Source organism: Emys orbicularis, chromosome 6 (assembly GCF_028017835.1).
Source record: "Emys orbicularis isolate rEmyOrb1 chromosome 6, rEmyOrb1.hap1, whole genome shotgun sequence".
NCBI lineage: Eukaryota > Metazoa > Chordata > Testudines > Emydidae > Emys > Emys orbicularis.
Genome location: NC_088688.1, coordinates 18,284,320 through 18,309,176, shown reverse-complemented (window position 1 = coordinate 18,309,176; position 24,857 = coordinate 18,284,320). Strand labels below are relative to the sequence as shown.

General features: G+C 40.1%; 1 protein-coding gene across 1 annotated transcript in view; it reads right to left on the bottom strand.

Moving 5' to 3' along the window:
* Positions 1-671: 671 nt before the first annotated feature.
* DCC (DCC netrin 1 receptor) overlaps positions 672-24,857 on the bottom strand; it is a 923,941-nt gene continuing 899,755 nt past the window's right edge. The window contains exons 28-29 of the mRNA XM_065406266.1: positions 3,380-3,522; positions 672-761 (exon numbers count right to left, since the gene is read on the bottom strand). Of these exons, the coding sequence (XP_065262338.1) occupies positions 672-761; positions 3,380-3,522 (233 nt within the window). The remainder of the gene's footprint in view (positions 762-3,379; positions 3,523-24,857) is intronic.

Sequence of the window (24,857 nt, the reverse complement as noted above, 5' to 3'; positions counted from 1 at the left end):
ATGTTACCTAGGGGAGGATTTCCAAATACTTGCAAAAATGGGTGGACTTTACAGCAACTCGCTAATGCACACTGCTTGTGCAGGATGAGTGATTGAAATTACAAAAGAAATGGGAGTTATTTGTCTTGTTTTGTGCTGTTGGTAACACTTCCAATCCTTTGGTGCTATGTCGTGATTATTTGTTACGGGTGCTTTCATATCAAAAAAGTATATAAAAAACAAAAACAAAAAACACGAAGAGTAAACTTCCACACTGACACATTATGGCATGGTATATGTTTAAAAATACATTTGAATGACGTAAAACTAGATTTTCACCAAGAACTACACACCTCTATTAAGTAAAATGTGAGATAGTCATGACACCTCAAGTATTACAAAGGCGAGCAGATCAAAGTGAGCAATCAAGTGGCATCACCTCGGGCTTTGCTGTCGTTGTTTCACTTATTTGCAAGGGCCACACTTTCATTGCTTTAGATGCTTGATCTACAATAATGTAGCATATTTTACTTATTTATTTTTTAGGACTCATCAAGAATCTTCCTTATGTTGAATGAATGGTACTGAAGAAAGGGTGGTTTTATGGGGTTGTGTATGTGTGTGGTGTATATGAAGTACTTGTATGCTGCAATGTTCCTGGATAATACAATTTATCTATTCATCAACAGCTGTTAGAAGGCCGAGCCTGTAATAGCATTAAGTTGCTTCATTAGCCCCTCCAAACTGGCCATTTGTTCACTCAGATCATCCTGTTCATATACCTGCAAAAAACCCAAATCAATAGTCAATGTGAGCTATAACCAAAAGTCTGTTTTAAAGGACACAGAAATGACAAGCAGGGGTAGAGCCACTTGAAACAACACATTAAAACAGTTGTCCTCAGATTCATCACTTCGCCCAACTGAGACCCAGTCACCTCCTTGCTCCTCTTCCACTGCAGTCAGCAACCTCCTCTCCTATATATCTAGTTGGCGAACTCAAGGACCAAACTCTGTGATGAGTCCTAGAGTTCCAGTATATGCCTTCCCACCAGCAATGTTGCTTGCAATACTCCAAATCTTGGATTATTGCAGAATGGCATAAGACTGACTGAATGAATGGCAATGCAGCCATGGTGCACTGGGATGTACTACAGAGGCTGCTCCAGGAGTTCATAATGAAGGGCCTGATTCTGCAAGGAGCTGAGCGCTCCCAACTCCCATTATAGCCAGAGAGTCTTAACTCTTACCATTGCTGTTAAGGGGATTTGAGGGCACTCAGTGCCTTGCAGGAGGTGTTCAGTATTAGGGTCTGTGACAGAAGTTTGTGTGTGTGTGGGGTACAGAGGACAGCCAACTGAGTATCTGTCATGAATACTTAAATGACTGGCAAATGTACCTATCATTGGGAACCACTGACCTCAAAAGTTATTGAGACAAGATGAATGATTGAATGAATGATTCTCTGCTTTGGATTCACGGAGACAGAACTCAAACACTAGTTATTTATGTGGACTTTTCAAAGTAAATGATTTGAAAGCACTGTGGGAAATCTGCAGCCTAAAGGTCTGGACAGAGTTAAGAATCCAATAGCATAATCATGCCTCTGCAGTAATAAACTTTAAAAACTCCCACAATTCACCCCTCTGCTCCCAAAACTCTGACTACCTGAAGAGCCTATTAACTCCTGTGCCATTATTTCCTATAAGTGCTCACACACTTGCTGAGTTTGAAAAGTGTCCCTCTTGGGAAATAAATTGCGCTGCTGTTCTAAGATATTTAGAGCCGAAATAGCATTTTATGTTATCAAATGTTCTGTGCTAAATTACTCTTTATGTCGGTAATTTTACCAAAGAAGTCATTTTCATTTCTCTCCCCCCAATACAAGACTCCATGTCCCTTATCTCCTCTATGCGGTAGAGCCAGTAGGACTTGGAAGAAGTTCAAAGAAATAGGCTGCAGTAATCCACAGGACTGCTCTGTGACCACATTGTTCGGTAATGGATTTTACCCACTGGTGCGCTGGCTCAGCTCTACACTTCATTCCAAGCACTAGTGGTTTCAGTCCCATTGCTGTTGTAGGGTTAGACTCTAAATCATGGAATCATGTTACACTTGTTGAGTGAAGGTCCAGGTGATTGCCAGAATCAGGAAAAAAACAAAAACACAGCAAGGGGAGTAAATGCCACTTTGAAAAGTAACTTCTTTAGTTAGACGAGGATATTTATCTTATCTGCTTTGGAAAGAGCTTTGAGATCTGTGGATAAAAGCACCAGGGCATCAATCCTGCAACTAGATATGCATTTATAGGAGTCAGTGCTAAGCATTATCATCATTACAAAGAGCCACTGGTAGCATAAGCATCACTAGAAAAAAAGCTACTGGGTTAGGAAAGGGTCAGGTAATAAAAACCTCTTTTTTGGAGATGGCTCCACACTTTGACCGCCTTTACTCTAACGTAACGTGAGAAGAATTCTCTCATAACAACACAATAGCACATTGCTTATGATACTACTAACAATAAAAGGGAACATAATTTAACTGTCTTACATTTATATGGGCAGCAGACCAAAAATCTCTCTGTGCATGTCAAAAACAGATTTCTTGCTTTTTCCCTTCCCCAAGGTTTCAAACATAAGAGGATTAGGTAACAAGATGCCAGATGAACCTGTCTCATGATGCATAGTAAGCCACTCTCACATGCTAGGAAATGAAAATAGATTGTACATAACAGTCTGTCTCCCTTATTTTTTTCTTCCTTTTTATTTAGTTTCTTTTGCTCTTTCTCCACCTTTCGTAAAGTACTGTGTCTAAGACTCTTAATAGGAGTTAACGGGATTGTTCTACATTTTCTGATTATTTTTTCAGACATCTTTTCCTTCTGATCCTTTCTTTTCATCTTACCTATCCCTTTCACATTATTTTTTTCTCTCCATTGTCTGGTATTACTTTATAATCTTTTATTCCTTAACTTATTTTTTCTGACATCAGTTTTCTCATTCATTCTCTCTTCCATTTGTCCCTTTCTCCTTCTGGATCCTATGCTTGACAACTAGAATTGTTTTGATCTCTCAATAGGTACAAAAGAGATCATGTAAATAGCAATATGAATTATATGTGCACAGAACACAGGTTATCTGTCTATCTGTATCAGACACAGGCCCAGATCCAAAGGCCACTGAAGTCAACAGAAAAAATCTTACTCACGCTAGCAGGCTTTGGATGAGACCTGTTGTTCCTTAACTGCTACTCACTGTTATAACCTAATACATCAAGTAGGCAGAGATGAAGCTGTTCAACTAAAGTGATTGGACAGAATATGATGTACAGCTATAACCCTGCACTTAAAGTTAATACGGTTTGCGATGAGACTCTTTTTTTTTTTTAAAGATTGTTCTTACGTTAGCTGGATCCTCTGTCTGTTTGTGGCCCTCTTCTGACACTTCTGGGGCTGTTGGCACCGAGACTGGAAGCAGAGGGGATCGTGCTTTTCCAGCTAATCCAAGTGATGCTGTTTTAACCTGAGCCTTGGGAAGATTAGGCCCTGAAAGAGGAAACAAATCACAATAATAATGTATGAATAATACATATAGGGGAAAATGAGATTTAAGCCTTCTGTGCAAAATGCACTTGATTTAACGGGTTATAATTGGTTTTAAATTTTCAATCCTAAATACAGATTATCTTTTCCAAATGTTCTTATATTGCTTCTTCCTGAAGGGAAGCCAGTGCCGATTGGAACGCTCTTGTTGAAACTCTGTCAATTAGATTTCACTGTGAGCAAGCTCTAAATCCTCTTGCTGCCACATTCAGACTGTCAAGTATTTTGGGATGTCTTTGTCACTCAGATGGCAGCCATTTTTGCCACTAGGCCAGACCATGGTGGGCTCATCTCCCAAAATCGGACTTAAAATCTGCCCAGCACTAACACTTCAGTACTTGCGGGTGGTGGGAGAAGTAATGGTTGCTACACTTGCCACTCGTCTAATGAGACATTGGGATGAGGTCCCCGGTGGTTTTTCTGGTGGAAATTAAAGGTCCTCTTGCATGTTTTATCTTTTAAAACAACAGGTAATAAAACCACTGTCCTGGTCAATGTGTCCTCTCAAAATACAATAGCTTCTAATGCTCATGGCTATGTGGAAGCTATTGCTGGTAACATAATGGCTGGCTACTGCAAAGAGTATACGACTCTGATTTTAAAGACACTGGAATGGTTTGAAAATGAAACAAAATGTATAGTGTTCATTAAAGAAATGGGCACATATCAAAGACTCATACTATTAGAGGTGAGGTTTTCAAAAGTGCTCAGCATTGGCCTAACTCTGCTCCCACTGAAGTCACTGGTAAAAATCCCACACTACCAGTTGTGTAAAGTCAACTCAATCCATTGCATCTACTTTATCCCTTCTCTTGAATTGGATTCTCTTCCACTCAACCACTGCAATGCATGTTTGTTCCCTATGGTAGCTTTTAGGTTGATATGCCCAGGTTATCAGCACTCTCCAGATTGAAATTTGTTATGCAGAGTACATTGCTTGCTAGGGTTGTGGACTCTCTCAAAGCATGGCTGCTATCAGTTATCAGGAGATCGCTGCTAACACAGATGATCCCGTTAGGGATAATGCTACATTTTCTGCACTGTGCAAGACATTTTTTTATTTGGTTCATTTGTCACCCTGGGAATCAAGACCAAAAAAATATATGAATGAATGAGCCTGGCCCTCCAGCCTCCGCTCCTTATCTCCCATAATTTTACTAGGAGCAAGGCATTTAAGATTGCTGTGCTTTTGTCTACCCATGTGTAAAATGGGTATAATAATAATTACCTACCTCACATAGGTGAATTATATCTAGATATGGTCTTAAAACCACCACCATCTCTGCAGTATTGGAGTCATGTTAGGCTTAATTAATGAATGTTTGTAAAGTGCTATAAGATCATTGTATTAAAAATGCTAGGAGAAGGGGCAAGATGGCATTATATAATATTTTCTATGTCTATTACTACATCAGTTTGCTCTCCCTCCTCCATGTATAGACTAAATCATTGGGAGTAAGGTGCCTAAATACTTTTGAGGGTCTGGGTTTACCTTACCAGATTGGATTACTATGCCATCCAGTCTGATATCCTACCTCTAATAGTGGCCTACGTGTGATGCTTCAGAGGAACATGAACATCCCTCCTGGCCAAATAATACACCAATAATACCCTCTTCCTGATGTCCTGACCCTGGTGGGAAATATCTGATGCCCTGAAGCATGAGAACTGATTATCCCATGTTAACAAGCAAATATCAGTTTTGGTCATACAAATTATCCCGCCTCTATTTAAATCCAGGCTGTCCTTTCTAAATTATAGGGTTTAACTTTAATCATTCATTGCTCTTGTTCTTCCCCAAATAGGTTCCAACCTGATGAGCTCAGTCATTGTAGATCATTAACAGAGCATGAAAAGTAATTCTCTGGGGCCTTCAGTGGTGCTACCAAGAGGAATAACTCTACTATGGTAGGAAAGGCAGTTGCTGCAGCTGGAGAAGAGAAAGTACTCCCCTACTCCCAATAAATGATTGCTGTCATGACAGTTTTTAGTATTTTTACAGCTCTGGTGAGTAGCCGGGGGACAAAAGCTGCAGATTAATTTTCCTGCATTTCAAAGAATGGTTTTTACATTTTTAATTAGTTTAAAATGTGTATAACAGAGCTAAAACACTCAGGACCCACAGCAGAGGAAACACAAAAGAGCAAAGAGAGAATGAAATTCCCCCCGCATTAGAGAGCCCCCTAGCACATTAGTTATAAGTACAGTAACTTCCAATAAAGAATTATAAGACAAAGACTAAAAGGAAAAGAGACCCATGTATGTACACTCCCCAAGTGTCAGTCTCTTTGATAATACAAGTTTAACTGAAACAACAACAAAAAAGGAAAGTCAATACTGACTAAAAGAGATCACTAAAAAGATACAAACCCTTTGCTAGCTCCAATTTAATAGCTAAAAAAGTTCTTTAATAACTGGCGCTCCAAACTTCCCAGTACTTCAAAGAAAGACTAGAAGACACAGCTATCTCCAACAGATACAATCTCTTAAATGTCACAAATTCAAGTAAAAATTTTAAGAAAGAAAACGTGTTTAGTTTCCATTTCCTCAGAGAAAAGTTATTTTCAAAGGGGAAGAGGCTTTTTTTTTTTTTTTTTTTTTTTTGCTATTAGAGGCTTTCGGCTGATGTGGAAGTGAATGCATACACTCTCATTTGCATTGATGGAAGCAGTCTTTAAAATTTGTGTTTGACCAAGCAATTTCTGGACCCGGCTGTGGCATCAGAATCCATTTGATATTATAAGAAATCAGTACATGGTGTAAGGCATACAGAGGAAGAAGACAAAGATCTTAAGATAAAATGAGAAATTATCCAAAACTGAACTTTTAAATTCTATTTACACAAAGAAAAACATTATGAGTCAGAGGACGTACATTGCTGTATCCATATTGATTTAAATGGAATTATGTCCATTTATACCAGCTGAGGATCTGGCTCTATAAATTATTAATACCCTTTTGTTTGTAGTTTCAAAATGCGCTCTGTATTTATCTGTCTGTATGATGCAGCGGGAGCAGAGACCAGAACTGGCTGAGAAGCCTGGATCACCCAAGCCCACAATACTGGGGGCCTTTCACCTATGGGTCACAGGTGGGAATTTTGCCAATGTTTGTAGTGATCAATGTTCAGTGGTCTACTATATGTGAAACAGTAGAGTGGTTTCAGTCCAGTTGTGAAAGGCTGGGCCCCAACTGAGCAAAGCCCTTCAGCACATACTGAACTTTAAACACGACTAGTGATGTCAATGTGGCATACACACATTCTGAAAGTACATGCTGAAATGCTTTGGTGAATAAGGACATGGGACTCCATACCACAAACCCCACAATTATAGCTACCACTCTTGTTGGAGGTCTCACTGGAGAGACCAATGACTGATTGCAATCACAAAAGTGGTTCCTCTGGGTCCCAGTTGAGGCACAGTTAGGGTGATCAGATGAGAGATGTGAAATATCGGGACGTGGGGGAGGGGGGGGGTGCCGGCGGAGCAAAAAAAAAAACCCAAGAGCAGAAAGAAAAAAAACCCAAGCAAAAAAAACAACAACTCCAAGAGCCAGCGGCAGAGGAAAAAACAAAAACAAAAGCAAAAAAACCCAAGCAAACCAAGAGCCGCCGGAGCATAGGAAAAATTGGTGGGGGCTGAGCACCCACCGGCAGCTCCACGCCGCACCCCCCCGCACCAGCTCGCCTCTGCTCCGCCTCCTGCTGTGTCCTGCTTCTCCCCCCTCCCTCCAGCACTTGCGTTGCCATACAGCTGATTAGCGCAAGCCTGGGAGGGAGGGGGAGGAGGAGGAATGCGGCATGCTTGGGGAAGAGGCAGGGCCAGGGCGGGGATTTGGGGAGGGATCCAATAGTGCAGTGAGGGGGCGGGGCTGGGGGTGGGGCAAGGGTGGGGATTTGGGGAGGGATCCAATGGGGGAGGGAGGGGGCGGAGTTGGGGTGGAGTTGGGGCCGGGGGGGCATGAGCCCCCTCCACCTGTGCGCCGGAGGGCAAAATATCGGGACAATTTGCATCCCGACCGAACATCGGTCGGGACGCGGGACAAACAAGTAAATATTGGGACAGTCCAGATAAAATCGGGACGTCTGGTCACCCTAGCCACAGTGAAGGGTCCTTTGCTGTATCTATTGTGGATAAAACAGGATTTCTATCTCCAGTACTATCAAGGCAGCGCCTTTTGCAAGCTCTAAATTCAATCAGCATTGTTTTATTTATGCCTGGCTGCCCATGGCTCCTATCGGCTTTTAAAGGACTCAAGAAACCCTGGTTCAATTCCTAGCCCTGCCACTGGTTTGCTGGGTGACTTAGCCAGGGCATTTCCCTCCCTGTGCCTCAGTTTTGCCATCTGTAAAATGGGAATAATGACACTGACCTCCCTTTGTAAAGCACTTTGACATCTAGAGATAAAAAGCACTATATAAGTGCTAGGTCCTCCTCCTCCTTCCTCTTCTTCCAACCAGTGCTCACTGGAGTGCAGGAACAACTTGAATGGGAACATATGTCCTTGATTCCTCTGATGTGGTACAGAATAAAATAATGCAAGCCAGCTCTCCCAATATATTGTCTATACAATACATAACATATTGTTGTTACAAGCACTTGCTTGGTGTTTGTGACCATAACATCTGGGCCTCGACCCATGCATCCACATAGGTTTAGAGCTTACTTCAATTGTTTGCATGCAATGTGACTGAAATATAAAGCAGAGTAATGTAAAGTGTTCAATAATGCCTTCTGAAATAAGACACTGCCTGGAATGTACAGCCGGCAGTCATATATTATATAACTAATGCGCAAATTAAGTGTTTAATATTTTAAAACACTAAAGATTAAAAAAGGTAAAAACACAGTTTAGGTGCTAGTGTGCAGACCACAGACTATCATGCAGACCGATATTGTCTTATTGTTCACTCATACTCCCCGATCTGTCTGTATCCATCTATTGTCTCTTGTCTTATACTTAGCTTGTAAGCTCCCAGGGACAGGGACTGTTTTGGGTTTTGTGTTTGTACAGCGCCCAGCACGATGGGATTGTGGTCTATGACTGGGGATTCTAGGTGCTACAATAATACAGATAAAGAATACAATAAACTGTAAGATGGTATGGGCAGGGACCATACCTTCTTATACGTTTTTAAAGCACTAAGAGGACATCTGCATTAACCTGTGAAGAAAACGAGTGCAACTGTGACTTCTGTAATGGTAGGATTTATTTTTATTTATATTAGCACCCAAAGGGCCCAATAAAAATATATTTATTCAGCTTCCTATTACAGTACAATTTGACTGGAACCTTTGGATACCACTGTAACATAATGAAGAATAAAACTAAACACCATGCTTGTTCCCTGGTTAGCTCAGATGTACTGTATAATGTTTCTTTCAACAAATGACTTCAGACTTGCTTGATCTTCATGGATTTGGGGAGAAAGTAAACATTTTACATGGAGGAGAATGAGTTTATGTGAACTGCAGAAATATTCTGCTATAATATTCCTGCTGTAATGCATATTTGTACCTTTACATCCCCTGGTAAAAATCCTGTTACTCATATGTAACTCATTATAGTAATTGGCCTTAAAGAGCTGCTTTTCTGTACAAAGACAGATGTTCCCTCCTGGATATTGTTAATGAAAAGCCAAAATGACAATTAGCATTTTGTTTCCCCTTCAGCTCACAAAAACAACAGGCAATTTCTAAAGCTTGTAACTAAAATGACAACCAGAAAATGTTACTTAAGTAACCCTACATTTAAAGTTCCCCAGTAAATGTTTACAGACCATAATCAAAACACCCACAGTATAAAATTTGATTAGTTGTACATACAAGAAACAAAGAATATTGAAAAGACCAAGCAGACCTTTCATTAAATACACTGGACACAGAAGGTTGATGTGCTAAGTAAGCTAATGTATGCAAATGAATTACTAATTAAATTAACAACCATTTAGTTTCTAATGCTTCCAAACCCAGCAGGACCCTTAGAAGAAAAATAGGAACCTCCGGCTCATGAAGAGAAAAATGACAGTGCTCATCAGGTGTAGTTCTAAGTAGCCACAGCATGAATTTACTGTTTTAAACTTTTATTTCTCAGAAGGGTTATTAATTAAACACTTCATTTGCTCATTAGTTATACAGCATATGGCTGCTAGGTGAAAATTCCAGCTAGTGTCTTATTTCAGAAGGCCTTATTGAGCACATTATGTCACTCTGCATTATATATCAACAGCACTGCACATCAGTGGGCAAACAAGTATTCTGTAACATCATTAAATGAAGATAACTGTAAATATATGTGTTTGTATGGGTAGCGGCCTAGATGCTGTGATATGGACACCAAGTAACTGTTTGTAACAGCAATATATTATGTACTGTATGGGCATTGAGGTTAATAGCAAAACTCGAACTGACTTCCGAGGGGCCAGAATTTCACTGGATGTGTTCAGTACTGGTCTGTCTATCTCCAAAAAGGTCTAGAAATAATAGAATGGCTCCAGAGACAGCCACAAAATATATTAGTCTTGTTTAGTTCAGAGAGGACGTGAATAAAAGGGTGACATGTTAGAGGTATGTAAATCATGCATGGTGAGCACTGAGTCAATGGTCCACTTATACTTACCTTCTCTCATAAGGCAAGAAAAGGGAACATCCAATGAAATTTGGACACATCACACTGAAAACTGATTATAGGAGATATGTTTTTACAGAATTCATAATCAACATAGAATTCACTGGCACGGGAAGTCGCCTGGATTATAAGAACACCCCTAAGTTTCAGTACAACAGTGCTCAATACCTGAAGCTTCTATTGACATCAGCTGGAAGATGGGAATGTCTCAACACATCTGAAAATTAGGGGTATGGGGACTGATCCAAGACCCACTGACGACAATGAGAGTCTACTGACTTTATGAGCGGGTCCAGAATATATAAGAGATATAAACCTTAATGTTTAAACATGAAAGCCAGCCACCAGCTACCTGCGTGTAGGAAGCAATATCTCAGATGGAAAAATAATTCCATAATTGTCCACTATAGGATCTCTTGCACTTTCTTCTGAAGCATCTGGTTCTAACCACTGTAAGAAAAAGGGTCCCTGACACTCGGGTGTGATTCAATATGGCAGTTCCTACATCCCTTTCTTATATTCTGTTCTTCCTACAAGTGTGCAGCCATAAACATCAATGCAGGCTGAGCAAGGTAACAGAGAGGATATGAAAAGAGGATTTTGCTCTAAGAGGTATTGTATGGGCACACCTTATTGGTTCCAGTTTTTAACTTACTGGTATTGAATCCACTGACTCCATAAAGAGTATTGGAGGACAATAACGTTGCCAATTTTAATTCTGAATGAATTCCCCACCCCCTTCTCCATTCCAGCTAGTACAGATCATGGAATTTTTAGGGCTTACCCTCAGTAAGTCATGTAGCCAATTCCTCCCCACTCAACCCCCAGGACTCTAACATGTCATGTGTATAACCAGTACTTTTAGAGTCAATCTCTTTTTTTGAAAATAACTCTTTCATTCACAGAGGTGCAGTTATTTAAAGAGTGGTATTTTCCCCCCTTTTACACAGAGAGTTTTTAAAACTTACTTTTAAGGTTTCATTGAACAATACTGAGAATGAGAGGAAATACTATGTTTGATGAGGTTAACAATTTTATCTATTACTCACATATTGTATTACTGATATATTGAATTTGCAAACTGGGAATCATTTTAAAGTCAGAAATTGCTAGGCTCAAAAGGCAGAAGCTGACTGAATGTTTACACGGTCTCCAGGGATTTAAAAGCTAATTAGGCAGACATTCAAAAGACCACAAGAAATAGACCAAGTGAGCTCAGGTAAAAGTCAAGCTGTTAACTAATTAACTAGCCTGTTACCAGTGCAGGAAGGATCAACACATAATAGCAGTGATTCATCATACAGAGAGTTTGCCTGTAAAAAGGAAACAGCTCCCAACAAACTCCACATAATTCAAGTTAGTCCCCAGTCCTGCAAACATTTATACATGTATTTGATTTCCATGGGACAACTAATAGTAGTAAAGTTAAGCACATGCATAAACTTTTTAGGATCAAGGCCTTATTTCCTATATAGGCGCCCAATTTCGCAAAGCATTTAAACACCTGCTTAACTTTAAGCATAAATAGTTTCAATATAGAATATAAATATATTTAATCTATAATAGATATTATGTATACTGGGGCTGAATTAAGTCTTTAGTTTTGTAAGAACTGGAACCATTTCCTTGCAGCATTAACAGAATTGTGAGACACTCTGTAGGATTGGACCATAAATGTCTAGGTGAGGTACTACAGACACATTAAAAGATATTTAAGCATTTCATTTAATACTTTCTTCCTATGTCTCAGATGCTTCTGACTATAAAGAAGGTGACAGACAAAACTTGAATCTTTATTTTTTTAGTTAGTAATAAAGAAATGTGAGGTTTTTATTGTTATGAATTAAATATTTGTTGAGGGGTTTCTGGGGAGGGTTATGTATATTGCAATGTGAAGAGGTCTTTTTTTTCCCCTTTCAGTTCCACACAATTACTACGGGAAATCACAAAAGGATCAAAGACAACTAACGGGTTATTTGATACTGACTGTACTAAAGTGTGTGTTCTAACTGTTTAAATGTAGTTCTGAGCTTGCTTGTAACTACATGGCAGAATGTCCCCATTAAGTGTGATGGTGCCTCTCAAGGGAACGGAATGTGAAACCATATGAAAAATATTTGAAGACTAGACTTTTATACACTATAAGTAAATAAACCAAAAGAAATAAAAAGATATTTACATCATCAGTAAAAATAGCTTTTAAAAATGACTTTCCCAGAAGATAATGAACAGCGGCTTGACTCATTCTATAGGGGAGATGCTTTTAAAAAGAGCCAAAGTTTCATTTGGGTAACTTTGATATTGTGGGGAAAGAAATTCAAAAATGAAAACAGAAAAGAGAAAAAGGAAGAGGTCATTTTGTGAATTTCAAATGCACAGTACCAACAATTTCATGGAATTGCCCATTGGGAAGACTTTTGAAGGATGTTGACAAGCCTTTTTTTTGTATGTAATAAGTCTTCACGATAGGTGTAACAAATTGTGGGTATAGAAAGGACACTTGAAGATGAAAACAATCACAGAGAACGTTAACACATAGAAGTTGAAAGTCAAAGCCTTGAAATATACGAGATGTTTGTTCTGTCCTTTCAGGGCCTTTCCATCAAAATTGGAGCTATAAACTTTAAGGACATGAAGAAATTTATCCAACTTCAGTTGGGCATTATGATGTTTTCTTACAATTCCATTATATGAAGTTAATGCATATGTCAGAATTCCATGAAAAATCCAGTGACTGTTTGGGTTTTACTTTACAACATCACATTGATCCTCTTTGCCTTTTACTTCTCAAAGTGGAAAAAGGCTTTTCATCTCTCCTCAGGAAATATGCAATGAGATCAGTGAGCTGTCAGTATAAAATGGATGTTGCTGGCAGTCGCTGGTCAGTGATAATAAACACAATCTCAACTGCAGATTCATACATCCGAAAAAGGGTTGCTCTTCCACCTGTGTGACACTGAGGGCTTGTCTACACTTACATTTTATAGCGCTCTAACTTGCTGGCTCAGGGGTGTGAAAAGCCCTAGTGTAAACAGGGTCCGAGTGCTGGGACCCGCGCTCCCTGCACTCGGAGCTAATCCTCTTGTGGAGGTGGATTATCAGGCGTGCTGGGAGAGCTCTCTCCTAGCGTTCGCACGCAACCACACTCGCACTTCAAAGCGCTGCCATGGGAGCGTTCCCGCGACAGCGCTTTGAAGTTTCTAGTGTAGCCGTGCCCTGAGCCAAGCCATATTAGATTGAGTAGAGCTTTGAAATGTAGACTTGTATTCTTAGAAGAATTGGAACAAAGTAGTGATTGTATTGGTCTGTGTTTACCTATATCTTGTTAGAGCTTAACAACTAACCAGATGGTTCCTGTCTGTTACTATCCCTTATCTTCAACTCAACTATCTTCAACTCAGCGAGTAGCCCCAGCAGTGCTCCCCGTGCCTATATCTCCCACTCTTGGTGCAGCACCCCACACCATGGAGGATCTTGCAGAGACATTAAGGCAGCAGCCTGCCAGCCCAGTGGCAGCCCATCACCTCTCCAACAACCTTGCAGCGTTTCCCCCCAAGGTGCTTTAGCATGGTGTGGGTGCCTTTGCCCATGTGTCTGCTCTGGCAACCTGCGCTCTGTACTGTGAATAGCAGAAGCACTTTGCCCAGGCAGGGAGCTGGCTGCAGAGGGAACCGGACTCAGATTCTCCGCTCTCTCATCACCTTTATCCAGCTGATGAGAGAGCGGAGAATCTGAGTCCGGTTCCCTCTGCAGCCAGCTCCCTGCCTGGGCAAAGTGCTTCTGCTATTCACGGTACAGAGCGTAGGTCACCAGAGCAGACACATGGGCAAAGGCACCCCCACCGTGCTCTGGAGCCCGGATGGAACTGAAAACCCTTGGTGCAGGGGGCCTTGGTGCCACTGCCTGGCCTCCCCCCAGTTTGAGGGGGGTGAGGGGGCTGCTCCAGGAAAAAGCAGCAGCAATGGCCGGGGCCAGAGGGATCAGTTTACAGAGAAAGTTCAAAAGAGACTGAATTTCTAGCGCTGAGCTCAGCAAAGAGTGGATGGGGAGTGGCCGTGAGAAGTGACTGCAGGCTCCTGGAGGATGCAAACACCATGGAGCAGGGTGGATAAAAATCAATGATTTTTTTTTTTTAAATCAAAATCAGATTGTTTTTTAAAATGTTATATTTAAATTAAGTAGAGGTTCAATTTTTAAAAATAAACCTATTGTAAATTAACTTTGAAATGTAAGGCCTAAATTTATTATAATCTATTAAAACCATTTAAATTAATACAAAAAATAATATTCACCAGTACAGCTTTGCTGCCAAGCTTTAAAGCAAGTCAAACTGCTGAACTGGTAGAAGTCACTGACTAGGCACTTGGAACCAGAGTTTGCTGAAGTGGATCACTTGAGGATTACCTGTTTTATTCATTCCCTCTGGGGCACCTGGCATTGGGCTCTATTGGACCACAGGATACTGCGCTAGATGGACCTTTGGTCTGACCCAGTATGGCCTCTCTTATGTTCTTATTGATTCAGAGATCAAAAGGGGATATTGACATTAAGATGGAAATTGGGTGTAATAATATCACTGTCTATGTTTCTCTTTGAAATCTGTAGTAAACTGTCTATGAACTGCTTAATGGATAATTACCTTATGCTGATAAATGCAACTAATTACCTTGTATACATAGGCAATAGAAGGTTTTACTTCAAAGCCACTATTCTTCACCCAATGAATATCTGCTGTCAAGAGATTATCATAGCCCACCAGAGGTCTATAAATGTATTCTAGGGCCCTGATCCTGTATCTGAGATCTGCTTAAGCTTCGTCAGGGGAATTTAAGTCTCCTCAAGACTGAGGTCTCCAGCTCCAATCTGGATCACCCTGATATTGGACATGGTTTGCCTATTTTGGAGTATAACCTGATGAACTGATTCTGAAAAGCACTTTTTGCAATGCAAAAGCTCACATCTCTACTATGAAAGTGACCTAAGAACTTTACTCATAACTGTATGTATAATGATCTTTTAACCAATACTCCCTCCATTTCTTTTTTAATACATTTTAGTTTAGTTAATAAGAATTGGCTGTAAGCATGTTTTTGGGTAAGATCTGAACTATCCATTGACCTGGTGGGTAATGTGTCCGATCCTTTGGTAGAATTTTATATACGATGAACACGATTTTCAGTAATCTTCATCATATTTGACTTGGGTGTCTGGGATGGAGGCCTAAGGCTGAGCAGCTTTAAGGGAGCTGTGTTTTTGGCTTCTGGGTAACCAGCAAGGTATTGTAGAAGCTGTTTGGTTGCTGGATTGGTGAATCTAATTATTAGAAATAACCACCAGTTTTGGGGATCACCTACCACCCCATTCTTTGCAGTTTGCTCCGATTAAGCAATCTCAGTGTGCCCCCCGGACCCTGGTCACAATCTGATAACCAGGTGGTAAATAAGCCATCCATGCAGTCTTTTTATGGATTTGTAGTCCATCTTTTGGAAAAACACCCAACATTTTCAAAAGAGAGTTGTTTAGAGATGATGTAGTGATCCTCCAGAAAACCATTAAAAAAACCAAACAAACTTGACTGCTGCCTCATATTAGGCAAAACGTGTAATCAATCAATTTTTTTCTATAGGGGCTTGATCCTGCAAAGCACTTAGGCACATGGTACATTTTAAAACCTTAAGTAATCCCAGTATAGTCAATAGTGCTATTCAGGAGTTAAAATTAAGCATGGGCTTAAAGTGTTTTGCTGGACTGTGGCCAGACATCTCATTAACATGCATGATTAAACCCCTGTGATCTTTCATCACCAAAGTATCTGAGTTGAATGGAGGAAGCCTGATTTCATAAAATGACATGGGAACCGAAAAGTTTGAAAGGGTTTTTTGGGGGAAGGGATGGCAGGGTATATGGATGTGTGTGTGAGAGAGAGGGGGGGATGTTGAACATAAATGACAACAGTCTTTGACTGCAAAAGTTGTGATTTTTTTATCTGATGCTAATGTGAATTAATTTAGGATTCCAACACCAAAAGGTTATGAATATGCCATTAGTTTCCCAAAGAAAGTTTCTAACATACCTCCTGTCCTACCAGTGTTTGCTGCATTCTCAAGACATCTGTTACTCTGTATCCTAGATAATTTATCAGGAGAAGAATCTAAAACTGTCATTTCCAGCCAACATTAAAAGATGAAGAACTGGAACTAGAAGAACCAGAAATGCTCTCATAGTTTTTATGCAAAGAAACTAATAGTTGAATTGGTGGGAGTTAGAACTATATATAAAACAACAATATGATTTGATTTACATTTTCCATTAGCAATGGGAAATATTGACTCTGAGGGGTAAATGTCTAAAAGAGCACACAAATTTATCTGTACAGTTAATTAATTAGTGTCAGTTGGATTAATGTGAATAAATGCCCCTGTTCCATCACTAGATTATACCTCTCTGCTTTGTTTTTAAGTACAGTTCTGCTCTACAGGGTGTTAGATTTATAGTCTCCCCCAATTACTTCCTGATCAAATATACTTTGCTTACAATTAAAGAGTTGCCCTTGTATTTGGAACACAATTTAGGAGTTAACAGCTACTAATTATTATTATTATTATCATTCATATTGCAGTAGTGCGAAGGAGGCCTAGTGCTGGACCAGGAATCCCTTGCCCTCGGTGTGGTACAACCCCAGAACAAAATGATAGTCCGTGCCCCGGGAGAATTGAGCTTCCTCTCTCATAGCTTTGTTGGTTCTGCAGTGCCAACTGAAGCAAAACAATAGCAGCCTTTTGTTTGTTTGTTGCTATACTAATCAGCTCTGATTCTAAACACACAAAAGTATAATGGAATGGTTTTAGCCCACAAAAGCTTATGCTCAAATACATTTGTTAGTCTCTAAGGTGCCACAAGTACTCCTCATTCTTTTTGCTGATACAGACTAACACACCTACCACTCTGAAACCTGTATGATACTGTTCAGCTACTTGGTGGCACTGTGCAAAGCAGATCTTATTTAAGGTAACCTCAGCCTGTATTTGTTTTCCCTTTTAGGTGTTTATCACAGTAGGAGGCATTAAATGAATTACATCGGGGTCCGTGGAATTGATGATACAGCAGAGGAACAAGGTAGTGACAGTGTGTGCACTCTATATGATTTTATGAAAGTATGCTGATGAGTATGAATATAATGTAACTGGAATATGCTTCATGCAAAAGGTCTCTTGTAAGGTATCATTACAAAGCTCATAATCTACTGAGTGTGGTCATCCTATTTGTATAAATGTATCGCTCTTGTATCTGAAACTAGAAATATAAAATATAACTCTGAGGGCCTATTGTAATTATGCAAAGTGTGGGCCATTAATGGTGGTTTGGAATCTTGATGGCTCCCATTAACCAGGACAATTGTCTGTAGATGGCTCTGTTTTACTTGTGAGTCTTCCTGTATACGAGTGTGCTGGCAAGTGAGTAATGAAGTCTTACAGTGACATGTGATTATGTCACCTGTACTGGAATCCATCTTTAACCTGGTGCTTTTCCATTGAGAAGGGGTGGGTGGGAACCCAGAGGGACAAAGGATTCCCGCCTTTTGCAAAAGATATATAAGTGGGTGGAACAGAGAAAAGGGGGCAGCCATCATGAGAAATCCCCTAGCTACCACCTGAGCTGGAACAAGGGCTGTACCAGGGGAAAGGACTGTGCCCAGACTAGGAAGGTGTCCAGTCTGTGAAAGAAACTTATTGAAACATCTCTGAGGGTGAGAGTTTATCTGTATTCAGTTTTATTACTGTATCAGGCTTAGATTTCTGTGTTTTATTTTATTTTACTTGGTAATTCACTTTGTTCTGTCTGTTCCTACTTGGAACCACTTAAATCCTACTTTCTGTATTTAATAAAATCACTTTTTACTTATTAATTACCCAGAGTATGTATTAATAGCTGGGGGGGGGAGGGCAAACAGCTGTGCATATCTCTCTATCAGTGTTAGAGAGGACGAACAATCTGAGTTTACCCTGTATAACAGGGGTCGGCAACCTTTCAGAAGTGGGGTGCCGAGTTTTCATTTATTCACTCTAATTTAAGGTTTTGCGTGCCAGTAATACATTTTAACGTTTTTAGATGGTCTCTTTCTATAAGTCTATAATATATAACTAAACTATTGTTGCATGTAAAGTAAATAAGGTTTTTAAAATGTTTAAGAAGCTTCATTTAAAATTAAATTAAAATGTGAGTGTGAGTGCCACTGAAAATCAGCTTGTGTGCCGCCTTTGGCACGTGTGCCATAGGTTGCCTACCCCCGCTGTATAAGCTTTATACAGGATAAAATGGATTTATTTGGGGTTTGGACCCCATTGGGAGTTGGGCATCTGGGTGTTAAAGACAGGAACACTTCTGTTAGCTACTTTCAGTTAAGTCTGCAGCTTTGGGGCACGTGGTTCAGACCCTGGGTCTGTGTTGGAGCAGACGGGCCTGTCTAGCTCAACGAGACAGGGTGCTGGATTCCCAGGCTGGCAGGGAAAGCTGGGGCAGAAGTAGTCTTGGCACATCAGTTGGCAGTTCCCAAGGGGGTTTCTGTGATCCAACCCATCACACAGTGCATGAAGTGGAGAATGCCACCCTAGCCTTATGGTTCTCGTGTAATCACGCGGGAAAGCCTAAGTGTTCTGGTACAGAGTGGATTGCAATCAAGGTGGAGGATCCTACAGCAAAAGCAACTCCCAGGAGCAGTAATATGGACTGGGGGACTTACAGAGGGTGGTGTGTTTAAATGGGATGGTTATGGCTAACCTAACCATTCATAGTGTGCAGTTAACACTTGCAGGAAATATTACAGTTATTTTAGCAGATCACTGAACCCATGAGTTCGCCCACCAAGCCAGGAAAGTGACTAAGGCCATGTCTACACTAGAGACCTTAGAGTGACACAACTGTACTGATGCAGCTGCTCTCCTGTCGACGTAATTAAACCACTCCCAACGAGCGGTGGTAGCTATGTCGGCAGGAGAAGCTCTCCCGCTGACTTAGCGCTGTGCACACTACCACTTATGCTGGCAAAGCTTACGTCGCTCAGGGGTGTGTTTTTTCGCACCCCCGAATGATATAAGTTTTGCCGACATAAGTACATAAGTGTAGACATGGCCTGAGACTTTGACCTGATCTCTGAATGTGATTAAGGACTGGCAGAGTACCACTCCTGAATGTACTGGAGTAACAATGCCTCCTACTCCAGAATGGAATCAAGATGATGAACCATGCCTAGAAACATAAGCAGGACCTAAAAATGGACTAATGATAAATCGTGAACATCAGATTATATATAATAATGTAGCAGCAGAACTGGAATTAATTTGCAAACTAGATACCATCAGATTAGGCCTGAATAAAGACTGGGAGTGGTTGGGTCATTACAAAACCTAAACTTAATTTCCCCAATACTAATTTCTCCCTACTGTTACTCACACCTTCTTGTCAACTGTCAAGCCACTCTCTTACCACTTCAAAAGTTATTTTTCCTCTCTTGGTATCCTGCTGTTAATTGATTTATCTCGTTAGACTGACCTAACACTTGGTAAAGCACCCCCATCCTTTCATGTATTTATACCTGCTCCTGTATTTTTACTTCATACATCTGATGAAGTGGGTTCTAGCCCACAAAAGCTTATGCCCAAATAAATTTGTTAGTTTCTAAGGTGCCACAAGGACTCTTCCTGTTTTTTTTTTTGCTGATACAGACTAACACGGCTACCGCTGAAACCTGTTCTGATAATGTTTAACATCGTAAGCATAAGTAGAACTGCACTTGTGTGAGAAATTACAGAGTAATCATGTTTGTGAGAAAAAGAAAAGATAAAGTAACTAAAAAGCTAGAAAAAAAACAGTTTAAACTAAAACTAGCTCTGTATTGACGGGGGAGGAGAGCTAACAGGGAAATGAGAGACTAATACATATGTATAAGAGAAGGTAACAAAAAGTTATAAATAAGTTTGTGTAACAAAGGGAGGTCAAAACTGTACTGTCCAGTGGTGGAGGCGACTGTGATATCATCCCGATGAACTTCCCACTTGTAAGGAAGTGATCACTACTTGCTGAGTGTCTTGCCTTAAAGATTTGTTAGACCTGTCTGCTGATTAAGTGAATCTCAATCCAACAATATGTGGCAGAACATTAAAGGGTCTGATACTGAACATTTCGGGTGTGTATCTCTCTGAGACGGAAGCTCTGTCGCCAGTCCATATCCAGTACAGAAGCCTGATTTGCTAGTAGCAGCCCTGCAAGCTACTCTGTACAAGAAATACATGAGAGGGAGCAGATCTGTTGAATAAGATGGTGTCACTTTTTAAAAGTCATTTTTCCAAACACAACAGTAACTTAGGCTACAGCTACACTACAAGCTAGGGGAGTGATTCCCCTTGTCGTGTACATGTACTTCCGTTAGCTCTCATCACACTAGTGCAAGTATAAATAGCAATGTAGCCACGGCAACACATGTAGTGGCAGCGGAAGCACAGGTTAGCTGAGCTGAGAATGTACCCACTGGTTTCAGGTGGGTTTGCCATGCAGCCATTGCCTGTGCTACTTTGGCTGCACTGTAATATTATACTCATGCTAGGTTGATAAGAAGTAGCATGAGTGAGTGTACGCAAGCAGGGAATCACACCCCTAACTCATAGTGCAGATATAGCCTTGAATGATGTCTTCTCTGGCCAAAGAGGCCGTTATGTATGAGTGAGATTACTATGGCACAGGATTAATTAAGTTATATTCAATCCATTGTTTCATATTGATTTTACCTCTCATTTCTGTGGGTGTGATTTTTGTATTTTTTTTTTTTCAGTTTTCTCTCTTGTTTTTCTGGTTCTTTCTTTGAAATCTTCATACAGAGGAAGAAAAGTGGCAGACACAGCAACCACCAGACTGAGCTGATTTCCTTAAGCAGGTATGCTGTGGTAACCTCTAATGAAGACAGTTAGTGGGAGGCTATAACCAGGCACTGGTAGGGACTTGTACTAATGTGCTGCCATAATTTATTACTTTTTTATATACACCTCTACCTCGATATAACGCTGTCCTCGGGAGCCAAAAAATCTTACCGCGTTATAGGTGAACGCGTTATATTGAACTTGCTTTGATCCACCGGAGTGCACAGCCCCCCCCCCCCCCGGAGCACTGCTTTACTGCGTTGTATCCGAATTTGTGTTATATCGGGTCGCGTTATATCGAGGTAGCGGCGTATATAGGCATGCATGCTAGACTACTACTTGCAAAAAAAAACAAAAAAAAAACAAAAGTTATGCCAAGAATACATGATTTCCTGATGAGCCAGAGAACATAAACAAGTCCACATTCTGTGCAACCCTCCCCTACAACTTCCAGATCGTATCCAGTTTAGATCACACCTTAAAGTGTGTAAGGAAGAAAAAAAAATAAACTCAATTTTGCTGTACAATGATATACTTTTTAGTTCTGTCATATCCACTGGCATATTAATCCATGGAAGATTGAAAAGATGGACATTTTTACTTCTGTTTGTAGATATTATGCAAAAAAAGTAAAGTGGCAATAGAATACAGCACTTTTACAACTGCAAAAAAATACAGGGGCTAAAGTTATAAAACTGTGATACAGTATAAAAGGCTCTACTTACGAGGTCACATTTTCTACCCTGCTTACAGCATACTTACGGCTACAGAAGACAAATGGCCTGCTAATCCAGGTTCATTTAAAGTGCAGCGGATCATTTCAACAGTTAAAAGGAATTTCCACTTGTCAGGAATTTAAAAAAAAACACTCCTTTCCTGGCCATTTGTAGAATTTATGTCAGATCCATAATGCAATAAGCTCAACACTCCATCAAGCATTTTCTATTTAACCTGAAAGGGGACTAAGTCAAATCGCTTAAATGTCTATGTCCGTGATTTGCAAGGAGAAATGACCGCAGCCACAGTGGAGTGTAGAAAGGAAAGATTGTGCAGTTACTCTCATGTCTTCAGATATAGTATTAAGAATCTGAACCACTGTATCATAAAGCGGTGATGAAACGGTGTGATCTACTATAAAATATCTATGAAATGGGCCAGCTTAAAGCAGAGAGAGCAAACTCAATGGACTCAAGTAAAAAGGAGTATATTTCAGCTTTGGGGTATGTTGAACGTATGACCTGACAAACAGGATTGTGGCCTTTTAAGTTATTTATTAGTTCCCTTATAGTCAAATACTATAGAATTGAATAAAAGATGTTAACCTTTCTACAGGTTTGTATGTACTAGCTTATAGATGTTAATAGCTAATTATAACACTTGTATATAATTCTTTAGATGCTAAAATACCTGTAGAAAAGATCTTCTATTAGGGCTTGATCCAATGCCCATGGGGGTGTGTCATAGGTTTCACCCCCACTCTGAACTTTAGGGTACAGATGTGGGGACCTGCATGAGAACCCCTAAGCTTAACTACCAGCTTAGATTAGTATGCTGCCACCACCAAATCGTTTATGAGTCATTTGGAAATTCTGTCTTCCCCCCAAAATATCTCCCTCTCAAGTACTATAACCCTTCCCTGGGTAGTCTTGAGAGACTTCTCCACCAATTTCCTGGTGAACACCGATCCAAACCCTTGGATCTTAAAACAAGGAGAAATTAATCATCCCCCCCTTTCCTGGCAGGATTTGAGTTTAATTTCCCTTTCCCCCACCAATTCCTGGTGAGTCCAGATCCAACCCCCTTGGATCTTAAAACAAGGAAAAATCAATCAGGTTCTTAAAAGAAGATTTTTAATTAAAGAAAGAAAGGTGAAAGGAAAACATCTGGGAGATTAGCATGCAAGCTATTCTCACAGACAACAGATTCAAAACACAGAGGAGTCCCCCCTGGGCAAAACCTTAAAGTTACACAAAAGAAAAAACCAATTTAAATCTCCCTCTTATGCAAAAAGACAAATCACAAAAGAAAATAAACATAAGCTAATTTATTCCTTCTCTAATACTCACTACCCTGATAGGAGGCTGATTCCTGGATCTTTTCTCTCCAGCACAAAACATAATGAACTCTGAACAAAGGACTCTTCCCTCCTTCCTCTTCCAAACATTTGGTCCCCCCATTGGTTCCTCTGGTCAGGTGTCAGCTAGGCTATGTGAACTTCTTAACCCTTTACAGGTAAAAGAGGCATTAACCCTTAACTGTCTGTTTATGACAGGGTGTGTGTGTGTCAACAAAAAGACTCCCATTGACTTAAATGACCATGACATTTGGCCCTTAAATTCTATGGCCGCAATTTTCAAAAACAGGGGCTTAAAGTTAGTCTCCTAAATCCACATTTACACACATGAATAAATGGTCTGATTTTCAAAAGTGCTAAACATATACAAGCTTCCACTGAGATCAGTTAGATCTGCTGGATAGTCATAATCTTTAAGAATGAGGCTGCTTATTTAGGTGCCTGTATATATTGATATAGGCTCCTACTTTTAGGGATCCACTTTTGAAAAAATCTTTGTCCATAGGTATTTAGATCAATTCCTATAGAACCCTGTTATATTTCTATAGGACCCTGTTGGCTTCATCCCAGCTCAATTAAATAGGAAGTTTCCATCACAGTTATTTTTGAAGGGATAAGACACTTGCCCGACATGTGTTTGAGAAATGAGAAAGTAATGTTTTCCATGACACTCACTTGAAGTAATAAACATTTTGTTTGGTCTAAGTAATGACAAATTTATTACTAATTACATTATTATGTTCTGCAAGCAGAAATTGCTTGAGATCTAAAAAAAGTCTAGTGAAAAATGAATTCATTCCATCCATCTGTTTGAGCCAAGTAATTATTTTTCCCAAAAGAGAAATTGCTAGCATTTAAGGGCTGGCATGCCCCCACCTACAGCAAAATCAGAGGGGTTTCAAATAGGGATATCTCCATGAAGATGCTCGCATGGAGTTCCTCCCTAATTGTTCTGTCAATGGGGAGGAAGGAGGAATTGCCTGTCTAGAAACCCTGCTGATCCTCTGAGGTCCATGCAATTATCAGGGACGACCCACAAATAAGCCAGTGTGCCTCCACAGTGGCTCTGGTACATGGCAGCCACCTTCTCTGGAAATGTGGATCCAGTGGTCACAATTAATGTAAACTTTTGTCTAATTAACAATACAGACTTATACGGCTTAGGGAACACAGAAAATTCTGAGGTAACATAATTACTCACAAATAGCAATTTTAATGGTGATCACTGAACTTTATATGGGGATGGCTAACATGCCTCTACTCCCCCCCCCCCCCACCAAATTGTGAAGATCAAGTGCGAAAACCTGATTGCTTTACTTATACAAGTAGTTCTACTGAAGTAAGTAGGCTTATTCACATAATAAGGTCAGTAGGATTTGGCCTTAGGTAAACTTGTGGTATTACATAAGGACGAATAGATCCTATCATATATAAAAATATAATTCAGTTGTAAGAGTTGGCAAAAAAAAAAAAAAAAAGACTTTCCAACATTGTAGGGTTTCTCTGCTTCTGTCTGCTGTCAAAAATTGAATTACCTAGTGATGGATAGCAGGTGTTCATAGTAAAAACATGGTGCTTTTTTGGTAGTCTTGTAATCACTTACAGTTAGGTAACATATGTTGTGTGGCAAGAACACTATGTTCAGAGAGCAACATCTGAATATA